This window comes from Octopus sinensis, linkage group LG9, assembly GCF_006345805.1.
Source record: "Octopus sinensis linkage group LG9, ASM634580v1, whole genome shotgun sequence".
NCBI lineage: Eukaryota > Metazoa > Mollusca > Cephalopoda > Octopoda > Octopodidae > Octopus > Octopus sinensis.
This window is the reverse complement of record NC_043005.1, coordinates 932,365-948,442: the sequence shown is the minus strand read 5'-3', so window position 1 is coordinate 948,442 and position 16,078 is coordinate 932,365. Positions and strand designations below refer to the sequence as shown.

The following is a 16,078-nucleotide window of genomic DNA, read 5'->3' as shown; positions in this document are numbered from 1 at the left end:
TCATAGAATATAGATATAAGAATGTACAATTTTTCCTTTGTGTGCTGAAAGGGTAACTCCTGTTTCAGTGGAAGCTTCTTGTCTAGAAAAAAGAAGGGACACCCAAATTCACATTTATTTGTATGGATTATGAAAGAATTAACTTACCAGATCCCATGCATCACATCCAACCCAACTCTGGACACAATTAATGCAGTAGACTCTACAACAGAACACAAAGTTGGGTGATTAATAACCATAGAGCACAATTAAACACTGATGTAAAATTTTGTATGATTAGAAAATTATAACTTGTAAACGATAAGTATGTTATAACTATTGTGTTATAACTAGTATGCTAGGATTAGTACAATTGGTATACAAAGGCATGAAATAGCATCATTTCTTCACATCATTATGACAAACATAGAATGGCAGGATTAGCGTAAAGATTTTTGCCAAAATAACATGGCAGTCCTGGTTTAGGACGAATGTTGCTGTAATTTAGCCCCAGGATACATCATCTCTAGCTGGCTATACAACATGATCTGCGTCCTTATATTTTTATACATGGGAATCTAGCACCCCCACTCAGCTCAAAACAATATCTGTGTATCGCGATTTCCAGGTTATTTCCCTTCATCAGCACAAAATAATTATTCGGCTAGAGGTAGCGCTGGGGTGCTAGATTCTCTTGTTCAGAAATATAAGGACACATATCATGTCATATAGCCAGCTGGAGATAATGCCTCCTGGGGCTAAATTACAGCAACATTTGTCCTAAACCAGGACTGCCATGTTATGTTGGAAAAAATCTTTTCTCTAAAGTACTGCTGCTGAATATCTCTCGTTGTGAGATTTAAAAATAGTAATTTTCTAATCGGCAGAATTAGAGTTTTGGCTTATTTACAAAATCACATTCTTGCACTTCTAAAAGTATGTTACCTATTGCACTCTGGTACACTGCATATACACAGCTGACCACTTTGGCTACAGATACTACAGAAAGCCTGAAAGTATACAAAATATGATTGTTTCACAATTCAGAAATATTTAGCAAATTGAAAAAAAAAAAATTAACAATACATATAATACTATTTTCACATTCTTTACACCACAGAATCTAAGAGAAAAATCCCCAAAATATTAACTGCATAAACATGTTAGTTCTACAAAAGTTTTTCATATGTTCTCCACTTTGCAAAAGTGGAAACCACAAGTTTTAGGTTTTAAACATATTCAACAATGGAAACCTATTAATATTAAAAAGCTGAAGTTTGTGTAGATTGACCTGCTGGACTTTGTGAGCTGCTTCTAAGCTTTTATCGAGTAATCTCAAGCTGAACGAACAGAGGTCAAGTCAACAACCAAGAACTTCACCTTTCGCTACCCTTAAAACTCACTTCATGTTACAAGATTGTAAGAATAAGGCAAAACAAAAATTTAAGGTTTTGGCATCCAATGTTATGTAACACTACTAAAAAAATTAAAATATTTTTGTTTTGAAGAAATATAAAAGCAGCTGAAAAATACCTCACTTAATAAAATATACTTTTTGTGTTGTTGGTATAAGGTAGAGGTGACTTTAGAACCAAGAGTAAATTTTTTCTGTACTAAGAAAAATAATGGATCTTTAATTTGACAAATTTATAAATGTTATTTGTATTAAATTATTGTTTTGGTCCAAATGCTCAACCTTTTTTTTTTTTTTCAGATGAATTGTTAGACATCACCAGAGAGTTGTTGGAAATATAAATTTAAGCAAAATTTTGCCTTCAGCCAAGAGTCTCTCATCTTTAGCATAAAGTGATAATGCCAAGCTACAAACCCATCATTTCAGTGATAGAATATCTGAGTTTGAGGAAGGGGGGGTAGTGGCTAACATGGAGGTACCAATAAAATTTAGGTAATGAGAAAAAATCAGCTCAGACTCAACCAATTATCATTTCAACTTGTCAAATCATCAAATATACATTGCTTCCTGATACCATTTTATTTCCATGGATCTGAGAGACACCAGAATCAATAGAAACATGCAGAAACACTTCTTGTAATTGTTAATATTTGCTCCTCTTAAATTTTGCCGATTCTTGTGGCCGTGATGCTTTTATTTTTTTCTTTATCTTGACAGCTTCAGAAGTGTCATTTCTTAAGTTATTATTATTTTAAATCTACAACTTAATAAAAATAAAAGGTCTGGCTTATTATTGTAGTTTTATTATTGACACAGAAGCATCAGATATTAATATGATCCCTTTAGAAACCAACCTGCTCCACCCTTCTCTCATCCCCCATGAAAAACCAACAAATATTGAAAGGAGCCTCTAAGGGAGCCACTAAACTTGATTGACCAAATTTCCTTCCTACCACAGTTCTCTTCATAAAAGACATATTGGACATATTGTGTCTCAACACACAAGAGAAATTATGAGATGAACTTGAGTAATTTAGAACTATGCTATACAACAGATCTTCACTTTTAACAGAAAATTGTAAAAATATTAACTTACATGTGTATTGTCAACATCAAGAGCAAAAATGGTTTCCAAAATGTTCTCCTGAAAAATTTTGGAAAATGAATAACAATTATAATAATTATTAATGTCACAAAGCATTTTCTATGGGATTATAAACAGCCAAATAATCTTTTTTGGTTTCAACTTACTTTAAGTGACAATGAAGAGATAAGTGGTTATACAAAAGACACTAGTGACATTGTAATGCAATATAACAAAGCAACAAAAATTAGAGTAAATATATTTGAACGGAAGTGTGTTGATGTATGCTGTATCCAAGAGGCAAGGTGGAGAGGGGCTTCAGCCAAAGTCCTCACAGGCAAGACATAAATATAAAAATCTTCTGGGGAAATAACAGTGACGGGGTAGCTACTTGAACTGACATTACCTTGGTACACAAAACAATTAAGGACATGAAGACAGGGAAATCTCCCAGCCCTTCAGGAATCACCACTAAGATGCTTAAAATATCTGGTGGTGTAGGTTATTGTCTAGTTACCTGTATTGTAAATCAGGTGATTCACAAAGGAGACATACCGAATGACTGGTGTAGCAGCACCAGAGTCAACTGCTACAAATGGAAAGGTGATGCCTTGGATAGAAATAATTACACGGGTATCAGATTGTTGGATCGGGTGATGAAAGTTATGGAGAGAGTCACAGCCCAACTAATTAGGGAGAGAGTTAGTCTAAATGAGATGCAATTTGCTTTTATGCCAGAGAGAAGCACCACTGATGCTATATTTCTGGTAAGGCAGCTGTATAAGAAGTACCTAGCCAAAAATAAACCTCTGTACTTGGCTTTTGCTGACTTAGAGAAAGCCCTTGAGAGGGTCCCCCCATCCCTTATCTGGTGGTCAATGTGGAAACTAGGGACAGATGAGTGGTTTGTGAAAGCTGTACAAGCCATGTGGAGGGATAATATCAGTAAGGTGAGGATTGGCAACAAGTACAGCAAAGAATTCAGGGTACAAGTAGGAATTCACCAAGGATCGGTCCTAAGTCCCCTCTTGTTAATCATAGTCCCCCCAATAACAGAGGAATTTAAGATAGGCTACTGCTGTGAGATCCTCTACACTCATGACCTTATTCTTATAGCTGAATTATTACCAGAATTAGAAAAGTTCCATGTATGAAAGCAAGGTTTAGAATCAAAGCACCTTAGAGTTAACCAAAGCAAAAACCAGAGTCTTAGTAAGTAGGAAGGCAGACAAATAACAAGTCCCTTTAGGTAGATGGCCCTGCTCGATCTGTAGGAAAGGTGTAGGGAGTAACTCTGTAAGCTTTGGACACATAAAGGTGCAGCAATATCAGAAGAAGGTTAACAGGGAAAATAGTCTTTGTGTGTGTTGTAGATGCACAGGTAGAATAAACACTGAAATTGTACAGGAAATAGACTCCATCAACTGCCATAAGGGTAAGCTAGAGGTAGTAGATAGCTTCCGTTACCTAGGTGATCAAGAGTGTAAGCATCTTGAGAGAAAAGTTACGCATAAGAGGCATCAGATGTGGTGTGCAAGAGAAACGAATGTGCTGGTATGGTCACGTGATGCGTATGAACAAGGACAGCTGTGTAAAGAAGTGCCAATCTCTAACTGTGGAGGGAACATGTGGTAGAGGTAGACCTAGGAAAACATGGGATGAGATGGTGAAGCATGATCTCCAAACTTTGGGCTTCACAGAAGCAATGGACTAGTGACCAAGACCTTTGGTGATATGCTGTGCTTCAGAAGACCCGTCAAACCAAGTGAAATCGCAGCCATGGCTGATGCTGGTGTGATGTAACCGGCACTTGTGCAGGTGGCACTTAAAAAGCACCTTTCAAGCATTGATCCTCACGGAAGCAAAGTGGTCAAGCTCCTTTCAAATGTTGGGCCTCACAGAGGCAATGACTGAGACTTTTGGAATCATGTTGTGCTTGTGAAGAAGACCCATCAAGCCAAGAAAAATTGCAGTCATGGCAGATACTGGTCTCACACAAATGGTACTCGTGCCAGTGGCATGTAAAAGCACCTTCTGAGCGTTGGACCTTATAGAGGTAAGGACCAAGACCATTTGGCAATATGGCATGTAAAAGCACTCACTACACTCTCAGAGTGGTTGGCATTAGAAAGGGCATTAGAAAGTAGAAAGTATGCCAAAACAGACTAGAGTTTGGTGCAGCCTTCCAACTTGCCAGCCCTGACCAAACCATCCATGGACAACAGTCATATAATGATAATTCCTTAATGAATTAATCAGAGGAACTTATCCTCAGAGTCTAAATGCTTGCAGTGTAAATGGTCTCCACTAAAGGCACAAATGGAAAGTGTTAAATTGGGTGATGGATTAAATCTACCAGTCAAAAATAGACAGAGTCCCTTCAATGCACTTTCACAGTTTCTGTCTATCAAATCCATGGAAGAAGACCACTTGTCTAAGATACTGGATGGTGTCTGCATGGAGAACAGAAATAAAGCATTCAGAATGAGGAAACTGGAACTTGAAATAATTTCCAAGGATTATATGTGTGTAGGACTTATATATGAATGTGTTAAATGAGGAAAATGATAATGCTGCGTACAAAAAAAAAAAACCTAGAACACTCACAAATGGAAAACATGAGAAAACAGCTCAACCAGGCAAATCTTATAAAACATTACCAAAACAACTGAGTGCCCAATTTTCATTTGTGCAGTGTAGTAATATAGCAATAAATTATATCATTTGACTAAAACATAAAATGCTTTCTGTAAAGCAAGAAGACTTTAGTAAACTGAACTGGACTTATATATCCGAATACAAAGAAAATGGTTACCATTTGCAATATTACTGATCAATGTATTCAACTCTCACTGGCTCACTCCTCCTATTTATAAATAGGTACCATGCAGTATGTATAGCTTGATAACATAAGCAAAAAGTGCACACTCATACCTTTCAGATTACAAAACTAAAACACTACAACCATTTAATGTAATGCTCAGCAATTCCAGTTATTATTGCTTCTGGTATAGGTAATAAGGTCAGTAGTTTGGAGGGAGTCAAATTAGTCCCTGTGCATTATTTTATCAACCTTAATGGGATGAGATGCAAACTTGTCCTCAGTGGGATTAGAACTCATAATGTAAAAAGCCTGAAGATACACCACAAACTGTCTTACCCAACACTTTAACAATTCTGCCAAATGGATGATTGATAAATCAATCCATAATTATAATAGTTTTTTTTGGGGTTTTTTTGCCACAGAAGTATCAAATGGGGACTTACACAAAAACTGAATGAAACAAAAAAAAAATGGAGAATGCAGGGGGAGCTGTGGTAGAGAAAGGGAGAAAAAAAGGGAATAGGTGGGTAATTCTGAAGTAAGCAGGAAGAAAAAAGTGAAATGGTGAATTTGCAGAGATGAGTTCTTGTTCCCTCTCAAGGTTAGTTGTGAGGGATCATGTGTTGGAAGCCAAGAGAGGTTAAGTACAGGGCCAGATTTATTGGGGGTTGAAGAGGGCAATTGCCTTGGCCATCCAATAGTTATAGGGCCCACCTGCTTTAGAATTATTGCTTTTATGCTCACACCTTTTCATTAAACCAAATCTTTTTCTTTCTTTTTTTCACTATTTTTCGTCATTTTGTCAAATACTTGAAATAACTACAAGGGTGTGGGTAAAATTGATAACTGGGGCAAAATGAGTTATTACCAATTTCTCATTATTTCCTCACTACTTGCTTGAAACCATTACATTGCAAGTATTGCATCACCATTTTGCACTATTGCATCATCTTTGGCAGCAAATGTTGGCCACTGTTATGTTGTTGCAGTTGAGGCAGTTTGAAACTGTCAGGTAACAGGTGCTTTATTTACGAGAAATTTTACCTCAAATTTGACCCAGTTGTAATTGAGATTGCTAATAAAATATTTAGATAATTTTGGGTGTTCAACAATCCAAATTCTTTTCTCTGTTGGATTCTATGTCAATTGTTTACCCTACACTAATGACTAATTTGATCATTTTCAAAAGCTGTTGTCTAAACTGGGGCAAAATGAGTAATAAGTAATCTCTTCTCTTTAACTGCATAGAGCGTAAATGTATCAGGAAGAGAGCCAGGTGGAATTCTGCTTTAAGTGCCCCCATGTAGCATCTCATAGCTCTTTCTAATTTTTTGAATTTTCAGAAAATTTTTGTATTCTACATGAGAATTCATACGACAATGAAAAATCAAAAAAAAATGTGTCTGATTTAAGGGCTATTTAGCTGGTATTTTTAGCACATTTCATGATCACCCGATATTCTCCTTGTTTCTCTGTCACTCTGACGTATTGATGCTTTTCAATATCTTTCTTCCTATAAACATGTTTAATGATCTGTTGCTGGGATTTAAGTCAAAATTTAGAACTGTAATTTAAAAGAGAAAAACATTCTAAAACTTAAAGAAAAACAATTTTCATAGTTTTATGAATCCTTGTGTGTTTTGAAAATTCCCCCAAATTAAAAAGTTATGAAGGGTTATATGGAGTGCTTAAACCAGAATTCTGCAGAGATCCACTCCAGCAGATTGTGAAGAAGCCATAGAGAATATTTTGAGTTTTTCGATTTAGTCAAGTTTCATTAATTTCATTTTCCCATGATTCCTTTTCATTTGACCAAGATATTGATGTGTATGAGTTTTTTTTCAAATGCAAATCTGGAGAATTGAAGAGATAAATTTACCTTGTCTTATCTTACTCATTTTGCCCCATCTAAATTTGTCTTTTATATGCTCAAAGAGAATGGAGGTAATTTTCTGAAAGTGTTCTGAATATGTTATAGCATTTTTAATGCATTTAGAGAAGGCCAATTACTTAGCTGATATACTTTCTGCTAGATAGTGAACATTTTAAAAAATATTTCTTTCTCAAAGTAAAAAAATGCAGTAACTGTTACTCATTCTGCCCCACCACCCCTAACTTGAAACAGGGAAAACAGACTTTCAGAATATTTATTATTATTATGGCCAGATTATTTATTGATACAGCAACAAAGACTACATGCCACACTTCTTGGTCTATCATCATTGCTTCGAGGTCCTGGATATATTTCAGGCCAGTGTCTGCAATTAAGTTGTCGAAGTTCCTCTGCTTACATCACCATGATGTAAGCAGCTGAGGGTGGTGCACACAGTGATCTGATAGTTACAGCCATCTTTGTATGATCTTCTCACAAACCTTTGGCAGGTCTCCATATAAGCAATTCATTTGTCATATGTTACTGCCATTTCACATTTGGAACCATTTGTAGCATCCTTGAGTAGCATCCATTTAGCCCATTTCATAAATTTCTTTGTCAGTGTCCATATTCCATTGCCACATAACAGCACCGATCCAAAAGTTGCAATGAACAACCTCATTTTGATTTGCCCGGGCAATTTGGTGTTCCACACTTTCTTCAGTTTGTGACAGGCTCTCCATGCTTGTGTCTTCTTCTTGATCATGATGTCTGCTTCCAAACTGCTTGCCCAACCACCTAAATAGTTGAAGTCTTCAGCAACATTCAATTCGGAACCACTCACAACAAACAGTTATCACTTGATTGGTTGAAAGACATGAATTCTGCTTTCTTGACATTTGTATGCAGACCTATCTTTGCAGCAGCTGCTCTACTGAACAGCCATAGAGTTTGACCGATTAGCTATGAGTGATCTATTAGATAAAAGTGCTGTACCAGCTGCAAAGTCCATGTCTGTGATGGTTGCTGCTGGCACTCTCCATGACCATTTCTGGTCTTTGATGAAACCAAGGTCTTCATCACTGTTGTCTATCAGATTATGAATTGCATAATCCAATACAATTACAAACAGATATGGGGCAAGTGTATCTCCTTGTAGCACTCCAGCTAGTAATCGAAAGAATTTAGAGTGCCAAAAATTAACTGAAAGAGGGAAAAGCTGCTGGCCCTGATGAAATTCCCCCTCAAGTTATCATCTGGGCAAAATAATACTGGATTTTGCAAATAAGTTCTTACAGAACCAAGAAAGTCCAGATCAGTGGCCCGAAATTAACTTGATACAAATCCCAAAGTCAGGAAACTTCAGCACTGTAACTGACTACAGAGGAACTGCACTGTCCAATATCTCACTAAAAGTCATCAACCAAATAATCCTCAACAGGATTCAACAGGTGCTTGATAGCCATCTAAGACCAAATCAAAATGGGAGAGCCACAACATCTCAGATCTTAGCCCTGAGGCATATCAAAGTAGTTAAATCAAGACTGCTACCTGCCATTATAACCTTTGTGGACTTCAGCAACGGGTTTGACAGCACCCATCGTTACAGAATATTGAAAATCCTTCAAGCATATGTATTCCAGAAGAACTAGTGCTTGCTAATGTGAAAGACTATGAAAAGACCAGAACTCATATGTTGTCATCTGATGGGGAAATGGAATTCTTTCAGAATAGCTGTCCCGTATATGTTGGAATTTTGCAAATTTTGTCAGGATTTTCCCTTTTTTCATGCATTACAAAACAATGAAAGTTTAAAATGAAAGTTTAAAAAATTCATGTCTTTTCAATGTTTGTCTCTCCACTCACACAAACACACTCATCATACATTTAGAACAACAACAACCACTAAAATAATATATTAATACTAGCTGGACCCGTGAAAAATTCACGGAAAACATTAAAAATGTAAGCATCTGTAAACAGTGTACTGGTTCCATGAGAAATGTTTTCATATTATGACCGTCTGTCTTTACGTTCTGAGTTCAAATTTTGCCGAGGTCAACTTTGCCTTTCCTCCTTTGGGGCTTGATAAATTAAGTACCAGTTGTGTACTGGAGTTGATCTAATCAACTGGCCCCCTCCCCACAAAAATTCAGGCCTAGAAAAGTATATTTTGACAGTTACAGAATATAGAAAATAATATAACAACAAAAACTATATAATCCAACCAAAATATCTCATTTAGACAAACGTAAACGGAATTACTATTTAACCTTAGAATATGTCGTACATATTCAAAGAAAATTCTTGGTTTAGTGGTACGGAACATTCTTTTGGTATTCTTTTACTTGTTTCAGTCATTTGACAGTGGCCATGCTAGAGCATCACCCTTTAGTCGAAGAAATTGACCCCTGGACTTATTCCCTATAAGCTTGGTGCTTATTCTATCAGTCTCTTCTGCTGAACAGCTAAATTACAGAGACGCAAATGCACCAACATCCGTGTGAAGCAATGGTGGTGGTGGGACAAACACAGACACAAACACACACACATATACATATATGATAGGCTTGCAAGTAATGGTGATGCTGGCTGGTGCGATTTTGTGGTTTACTGGCATGCCGAGAGAGATCCAGCACACAATCATATACAAACATACACATACATGCATACACATACACAAACACATACTTAGATAGAGAGGAGGCAGACAATAAGTGTCAGTCCACAACGAAGTTTTCACCTCTCTCTCTCCCTCCTTACCTGTTGCTTTGTCAATGACTGGAATTGTTTTTCGGTCGTGTTATTCTTTGCTCCACTGTGAAAGATTGTTTTTGTGCTGAAGTTTGTGAAAGTTTACCGTTTTGGTCGACGAGACCACTTCTTTTCTGCTGTTACAGCTAAAAACATGAATTTATCACCAATTTCTTCCACATCCGAGGAAAACTTAGAAATTTTGTTTCAAGGCATAGAGAGGAGTATGAGGGAGGAGAGCTGTAAAGATATAGAAGCGTCGCACGCGCTTGCTACAAAGGCAGACGATAAAATGTCTAGCAACGCAACACAGGAGGGAAAATCTAGAGTTAATTTTGCAAGTGCAGCAACTCGCTCCTGTGAAAATATTGAAATAAGCAAGGAAGATTTTTTAAAAAATATCAATGTTTACTAAAAAAGGAAGATGAAAATGTGAAGTTGCTCCCTCCCAGTGAATTAATCACTGGGAGGGAGCAACTTCAACATGACGGAGAGAAAAATACTAATATATAAGACTTACCACAGCAAAAATTGAAAAATTGACTTTGTGACAAGAGAAGCCATAGAGAAATGCTTGAGGCTGATATGGCAACAAACAAATTATATAGCAAGGGGTAGTCTCATTCGGCACTGTAGAGGTGCGTTTCCCTAGCGAAGAAAAAGTCAGGGAACATTCAACAATGACACTGAAGTCGGAAGAGGTAGTTCTTCTGCCGACTTACTTAGGAAGGAGAACTTCAAAAGTCAGGGTCAGTGATATACCACCCGAAATAGATGTGGCCTGGCTGGTAGCAGAGAGGAAAAAATTACCATTCTACAGACGAAGAGATACCACCATATGAACTGGGTTGGACAAGAGTTAGAACTTGTCATTCAAGCAAACCCCATAGATTTAGAAGAAATTCCCAGTTCAATTATAACTGGGGAAGATACCAGCCTGATGGTGGTGGTAGTCGAGAGGCGAAAGTCGAGGGGCGAAAGCCAAGGTGCTATAAATGTGGCAAGAAAGGCCACATAAGGTCAAACTGTAAGAAGAAAGAAAGAGTCAAAGGAAACGCAACAGAAAAGGCAAGCACGCCACTGAAGACAATGACAACACCGCTAAAAATAGCAGCCACGTCACGTGCACAAATTACCCTAAGTACAGCCCACAGCAGGAGAAAACAACAACAATCAGGAGTAGGTTACCGTGAAACACAGGACTAAGCTCCGAGAGAGACAAGCACACTGACACCCACAAATACAGCCACAAACACACATGTAGCCAAAAAAAACACCAACACTGGAAAAAGCACACACAAACGCCTACATTCACCCATGCATCTACAAGCACACACACACCCTTCCACAATCGCCTAATAAAAAAAGGTAAACAACTTCACGGCGATAAACAAAAATGACAAACTATTAAGAGACCAAATCTTTTTAATGAAGTCGGCGAAAAAATATATCGCAACATTTAAATAGCAGAATTCTTGCAAAAGTCAAGTTTTATACCATCGACAACACAGATTATTTCGAACTAAAAAAATCTTTTGCTGAGGACATCGGCCCATTACAGATGAACTTTTCGAGCTATCTGTACAAGCAATTCACGAAAAAAATGACCTCGCAAACCACAACACTTACAGACAGAAAAGAGGAGGGTGAAACTACACCCTCACTCCCATTAAAACAGCAAGTTTTAAACACATGATTTATTTTTCACATTCTTGTTTAAACTCGGTTGTTTAAATATACGTGGCCTGGGGTCAGATTGGAAGCAAGGCTGCTTCCTTGATGACCTTGGGTCGCATCCTTTGGATGTGTTGTAATTACCAAATCCAGACTGAGTGGGCTGCAGCTTTTTTCACCCCTTCTAAATGGCTACGAGAAATACGTTTCTCCCTGCCGACTGGGAAGGGGGGGGGGGGGGTGGCAGTGCTAGTCAGGAAAAACCTGGATTTAGAGATTAAAACTATCTTTATAGATCCAGAAGGCAGGTTGGTCGTTTTGGATGTGACGCACAGCAGTGGTAAAGTGTTCAGGCTGGTCGCTGTCTATGCTCCCTGCGAAGGAAAAGCTGGACAGAACGATTATTTCAAAAGCCTAGAGAATTTTCTCGGCACGTCGAACACATTAGTATTGCTAGGCGACTTCAACACAATTTGCGATGCACGTGTAGATTATTTTGGCTCGAGAAAGAATAGGCGGGGATATCCTTACCTCAACGATCTGCTAAGTCGTTTCGAGTTGGCAGATCGATTCAGACTGGACCACCCAGATGTTCCAGCGTGAATCTGGGCAAGAAATGATGGGTCGTCCAGATCTTACATAGATAGAATCATTACTAGAAGGAAAGATAAGAAAATACTTAGCTGTCCACAAAAACCATATCATCAGCTACAGTGACCACAAATTAGTGACCTGTACGCTCGACCTAGATAGCATGTGTAGATGAGGTACTGGTTACTGGAAGCTAAACAAGTCACTATTGGACTGTGAAGCCTACAGGAAGCGGATTAGACAATTGGTAATGAAGGCGTTAACCAGATCCATTATCAACAACAAATGGTGATAAGCCCTGAAAAGAGCCATCAAATTTGAGTCGATTATGTTTAGCAAATAAATAGCTAGTGCTAGAAACAAAGTAGAAAAGGAACTAGTTAAGGCAGTAGATGAAGCAATGAGGTCAGGCGGTGCATTGAAAGTGTTAGCGGTGAGGTTGGCACTCGACCAACATCTCAAAGCTAAACACGAAGGGTGCATTGTCAGGGCTAAGATCCATGCAATGAGACAGGAAGGGATCAACGCGGCTGGATGGGCCCGGGTGGTAGAGAGCCAGCGTGGCAACAACTCAACCATTCAATCTTTGACAGACCCACATGGTCGATCAGTAAATGAACCTGAGGAGATGTGCAAGGTGTTTCACAATTATTTTGCCCAGCTATTCGGGAGGAGTGGTGAACTGGAGTGTGGGGAGAAGCTCGCAGACTTCCTGGCCGGTTCGTCACGTCTCTCAGGGCAGGATGCGGAATCTTGTGAAGCTCCAATCACAGCAAAGGAAGTCAAGGATGTGTTGGCAGACTGTGGCGGGGACAAATTGCCAGGGCTCGATGGTCTGCCTTACGAACTCAATAGTAGCATGCCAGACTTGTTCGGGCACCTACTTGCATGCATGTACACCAACTGGCAGCAGAACGGGAGAATTCCCAAGTCTGTGAGCCGAGGGGTGGTAGCGCTGTTAAGAAAGGACACAAACAAGGGGGATTTAATTGATAATCTTCGGCGCATCACTCTTCTTAATGCAGAGTAGATTTTGGCCAGGGTTTTAGCAAAAAGGTTGGTGCGGATCTTGAGTGAACTTGTTGGTGAAGTACAAACTTGTGCCATCCCTGGCAGGACCATCCACAAAATCTCCACTTTCTACGCTATACCTTAAAAAAGGGTAAATAGGATTCCTGGCAAGGATGGGGTTATGGTCCATTTAGACCAATTGAAAGCGTTTGATAGGGTAGACCATCAGTATCTCTGCTTTTCGTTTTGGCCCTCAAGCCATTGCCGAGGAATTTGGAAGCTATGAGGGGTGCTCCACAAGATCTAGTGTGCGGAAAGTCAACTTCAGCATATGCAGATGACATCACCGTCATCGTATCCCGGGTCAAGCACCTACAGTGGGTAGGTGAGGTCTTAAGAGATTATGAAGTGGTGGCAGGAGCGAAAATCAACTGGGATAAATCGGCTGGCTGCTACTCGTCACCTGGAAGGGCAAGTCGATGCCTTCCGACAGCTTCGTGGGACGTTGGACGGAAGGGCCGGTGAAAATGCTTGGAGCCTGGTTAGGTCCAGATCTCCAGAAGAATTGGAGCGAGGTGGTGAGCAAGGTAGCTCTCCTAACTCAGACCAGGTCTGAGTGGAGGCTGTCCTTGAAAGGGAGGGCAGAGGTTACAGACATGTTTATTGCCTCTATAATCACTTACCGCCTGACCGTCATGCCTTGGCCCAATTTGTGGCTGAACAAGCTGGAATGCATGCTCTTTCACTTTTTGTGGAGGGGCAGCAGACCTCTTGTAAGGTGCTCTATCTGCTGCCAAAAGCCGCTGAAGGGTGGGTTAGGGAGGCTGTGGCTAAAAATGTGCAGACATGCGCTCAGGCTTAGGCACCACTGGCTTTACCTGGATGTTGAGCAGGTGTCGTCTCCATTCGTCAGGCTGTTATTTCCACAGTTCACATCGTTTACCAAACTGAACCCATGGATCAAGTGTAGACTGAGGTTGGGCATGTGGCATGCAGAGTGCCATCAGGCACTCATGCTTCTCTCCCAGTCAGGCAATGGCAGTGGCACTACCTCGTTCTTCTATAGAGGGTTAGTAGAGTTTAAGTGTAATGACGTAATGGGAGAAATCCTAGGCTTTGACGAAGATCAACTGGCCAACCTGTTCCAAACAACATTTGGGCCAGGGCCTATGGATAATTACCAAAAGTCCCTGGCCTGGCAATGTTACAGAGGAGCTTAACTGGTTCGAGGTAAGCTCTTTAGACATGGGTATGCGCCTTCGCCGGTTTGTGCAAGATGCGAGCAGGACAGTGAAACTGTCCTGCACGTGATTGTGCAATGCCCCAAAATGACTGAGCTCTGGGCTTATGTCGAACACCTGCTGTCGCATTCGAGAAGAGTACAACTGTCAAGTGAATCTATAATTAAGATCGTTCTGCAGACCTCCCCAAATAGGGAGGAGCGAGCCTGTTTTCTCTCGGTAGTTGCTGTTGCAAAAGAGGTAGTGTGGAAGACGAGAGTAAAAGGAATCGCAACAGGCATGTTCATCTCCAGTCTCGAGCTAATCAGCTTTTTTGTTTTCCACATGAAACGGAAAATAAGGCTGGAGAAGAAATGCCTGTTGCAAAGTGTGTTTCATAAAAGACGGAAGTCTGTAGCAAGTATGCTGCGAGTGAAAGAACCTGTTTAAACAAGAATATTAAAAGGAGAAAGCAAAGTCTTCAGTGTGAGTATGTGGTTTGTGGGGTCAACCGCGTCCTCCGCTTCATTTTTTGTAAATCACTCATTCTCATTTAATTGTATATATTTTAATTGTTTGTTTATTCATACGTTTTGTCTCATTCGATACCCTGACCCCAATGTTTGTTTTGCCTATCCTCGTATCTTCCCCTCTTTTTCTCAACCTTATGGTTAATAAAGAAATTGACTTGAATTGTTTTAGATACCTTCAAAATTTAAATTGACATTGAATATTTGCTGTATCTACTCTCTCTCTCTCTCATTCTCTCTTTCTCTTTCACTTCCTTTGTGTCCCTCTTCTCTCCTGCCTTTGATTTAACAATGTGTATATGTATCTATGTATCTACTTCTCTTGCGACAAACGCCGTTACAACTCACTCTCTCTTTCTCACTCACTTTTTCTCTCTCTCACTCTCTCTCTTTCTCTCTTAGGTCATCTCTGAAACATTTAAAAAAGACAAAACAACAAAAAGACAAAACTCTCTCTTTCACTTTCTCACTCTCTCTCTGTCCTCCTCTCTCTTACTTTGCCACTTCTTTGAAGTGTGACACACACCACAGGTATGTACAAAAAAAAGTTAGCGTATTAATATTATTGATTCTTTTTTATAATTTTCTGTCATTTTATTATATTCTTCGTTCTGAAACATTTGTAACTCACCCTAAAGAAAAAAATCTTACCCCCTTTTCCCTCCTTCATTGTACTTTCCACAATGAAGGAAAAGTCAAACACAACAAGTGAATGTGTGAGAAAAAAAAGTTTGAATTTTAAAATGTGTTTCTATAAAGTGACATTTTCAGTCATTTATTTAAACTCTCTGTGCTACCTCGTCAAATACAATTACATGCAATAGATGGGTTTTGAGATACAAATTTGCTAATTTTTCAAAATTTTAATTCTTGTGCATGAGGGGGCCCATTGAATTTGTAGTGCCATGCCCCCCTCCCCCCACGGGGTTTGAATCCAGTTCTGGTTAGGTGGAACAGAAATGTTGAGAAACAAGACTCGTTGCCAAATTAATGACTCTGAGGTGCCCCACAAATCTTTTGGACAGTCAGCCCAATGTACATTAGACTGCAAGAACATTGGTGCACATGTATGAAGTTGTTGGAGATGCATCAGAAAGAATCTTCAATGTAGAAAGTGCACCAAT

At 39.2% G+C, this 16,078-nt stretch overlaps 1 protein-coding gene across 8 annotated transcripts in view; it reads right to left on the bottom strand.

Annotated features, from left to right (window-relative positions):
• The window catches only part of LOC115215890 (DNA (cytosine-5)-methyltransferase 3B), a 106,638-nt gene that overhangs the window by 24,214 nt on the left and 66,346 nt on the right, over nucleotides 1-16,078 (bottom strand). For all 8 annotated transcript variants that reach the window (XM_036505716.1, XM_036505714.1, XM_036505720.1 and 5 more), the window contains 3 exons: nucleotides 2,490-2,537; nucleotides 925-989; nucleotides 148-202 (listed from right to left, as the gene is read on the bottom strand). In XM_036505716.1, the coding sequence (XP_036361609.1) occupies nucleotides 148-202; nucleotides 925-989; nucleotides 2,490-2,537 (168 nt within the window). The remainder of the gene's footprint in view (nucleotides 1-147; nucleotides 203-924; nucleotides 990-2,489; nucleotides 2,538-16,078) is intronic.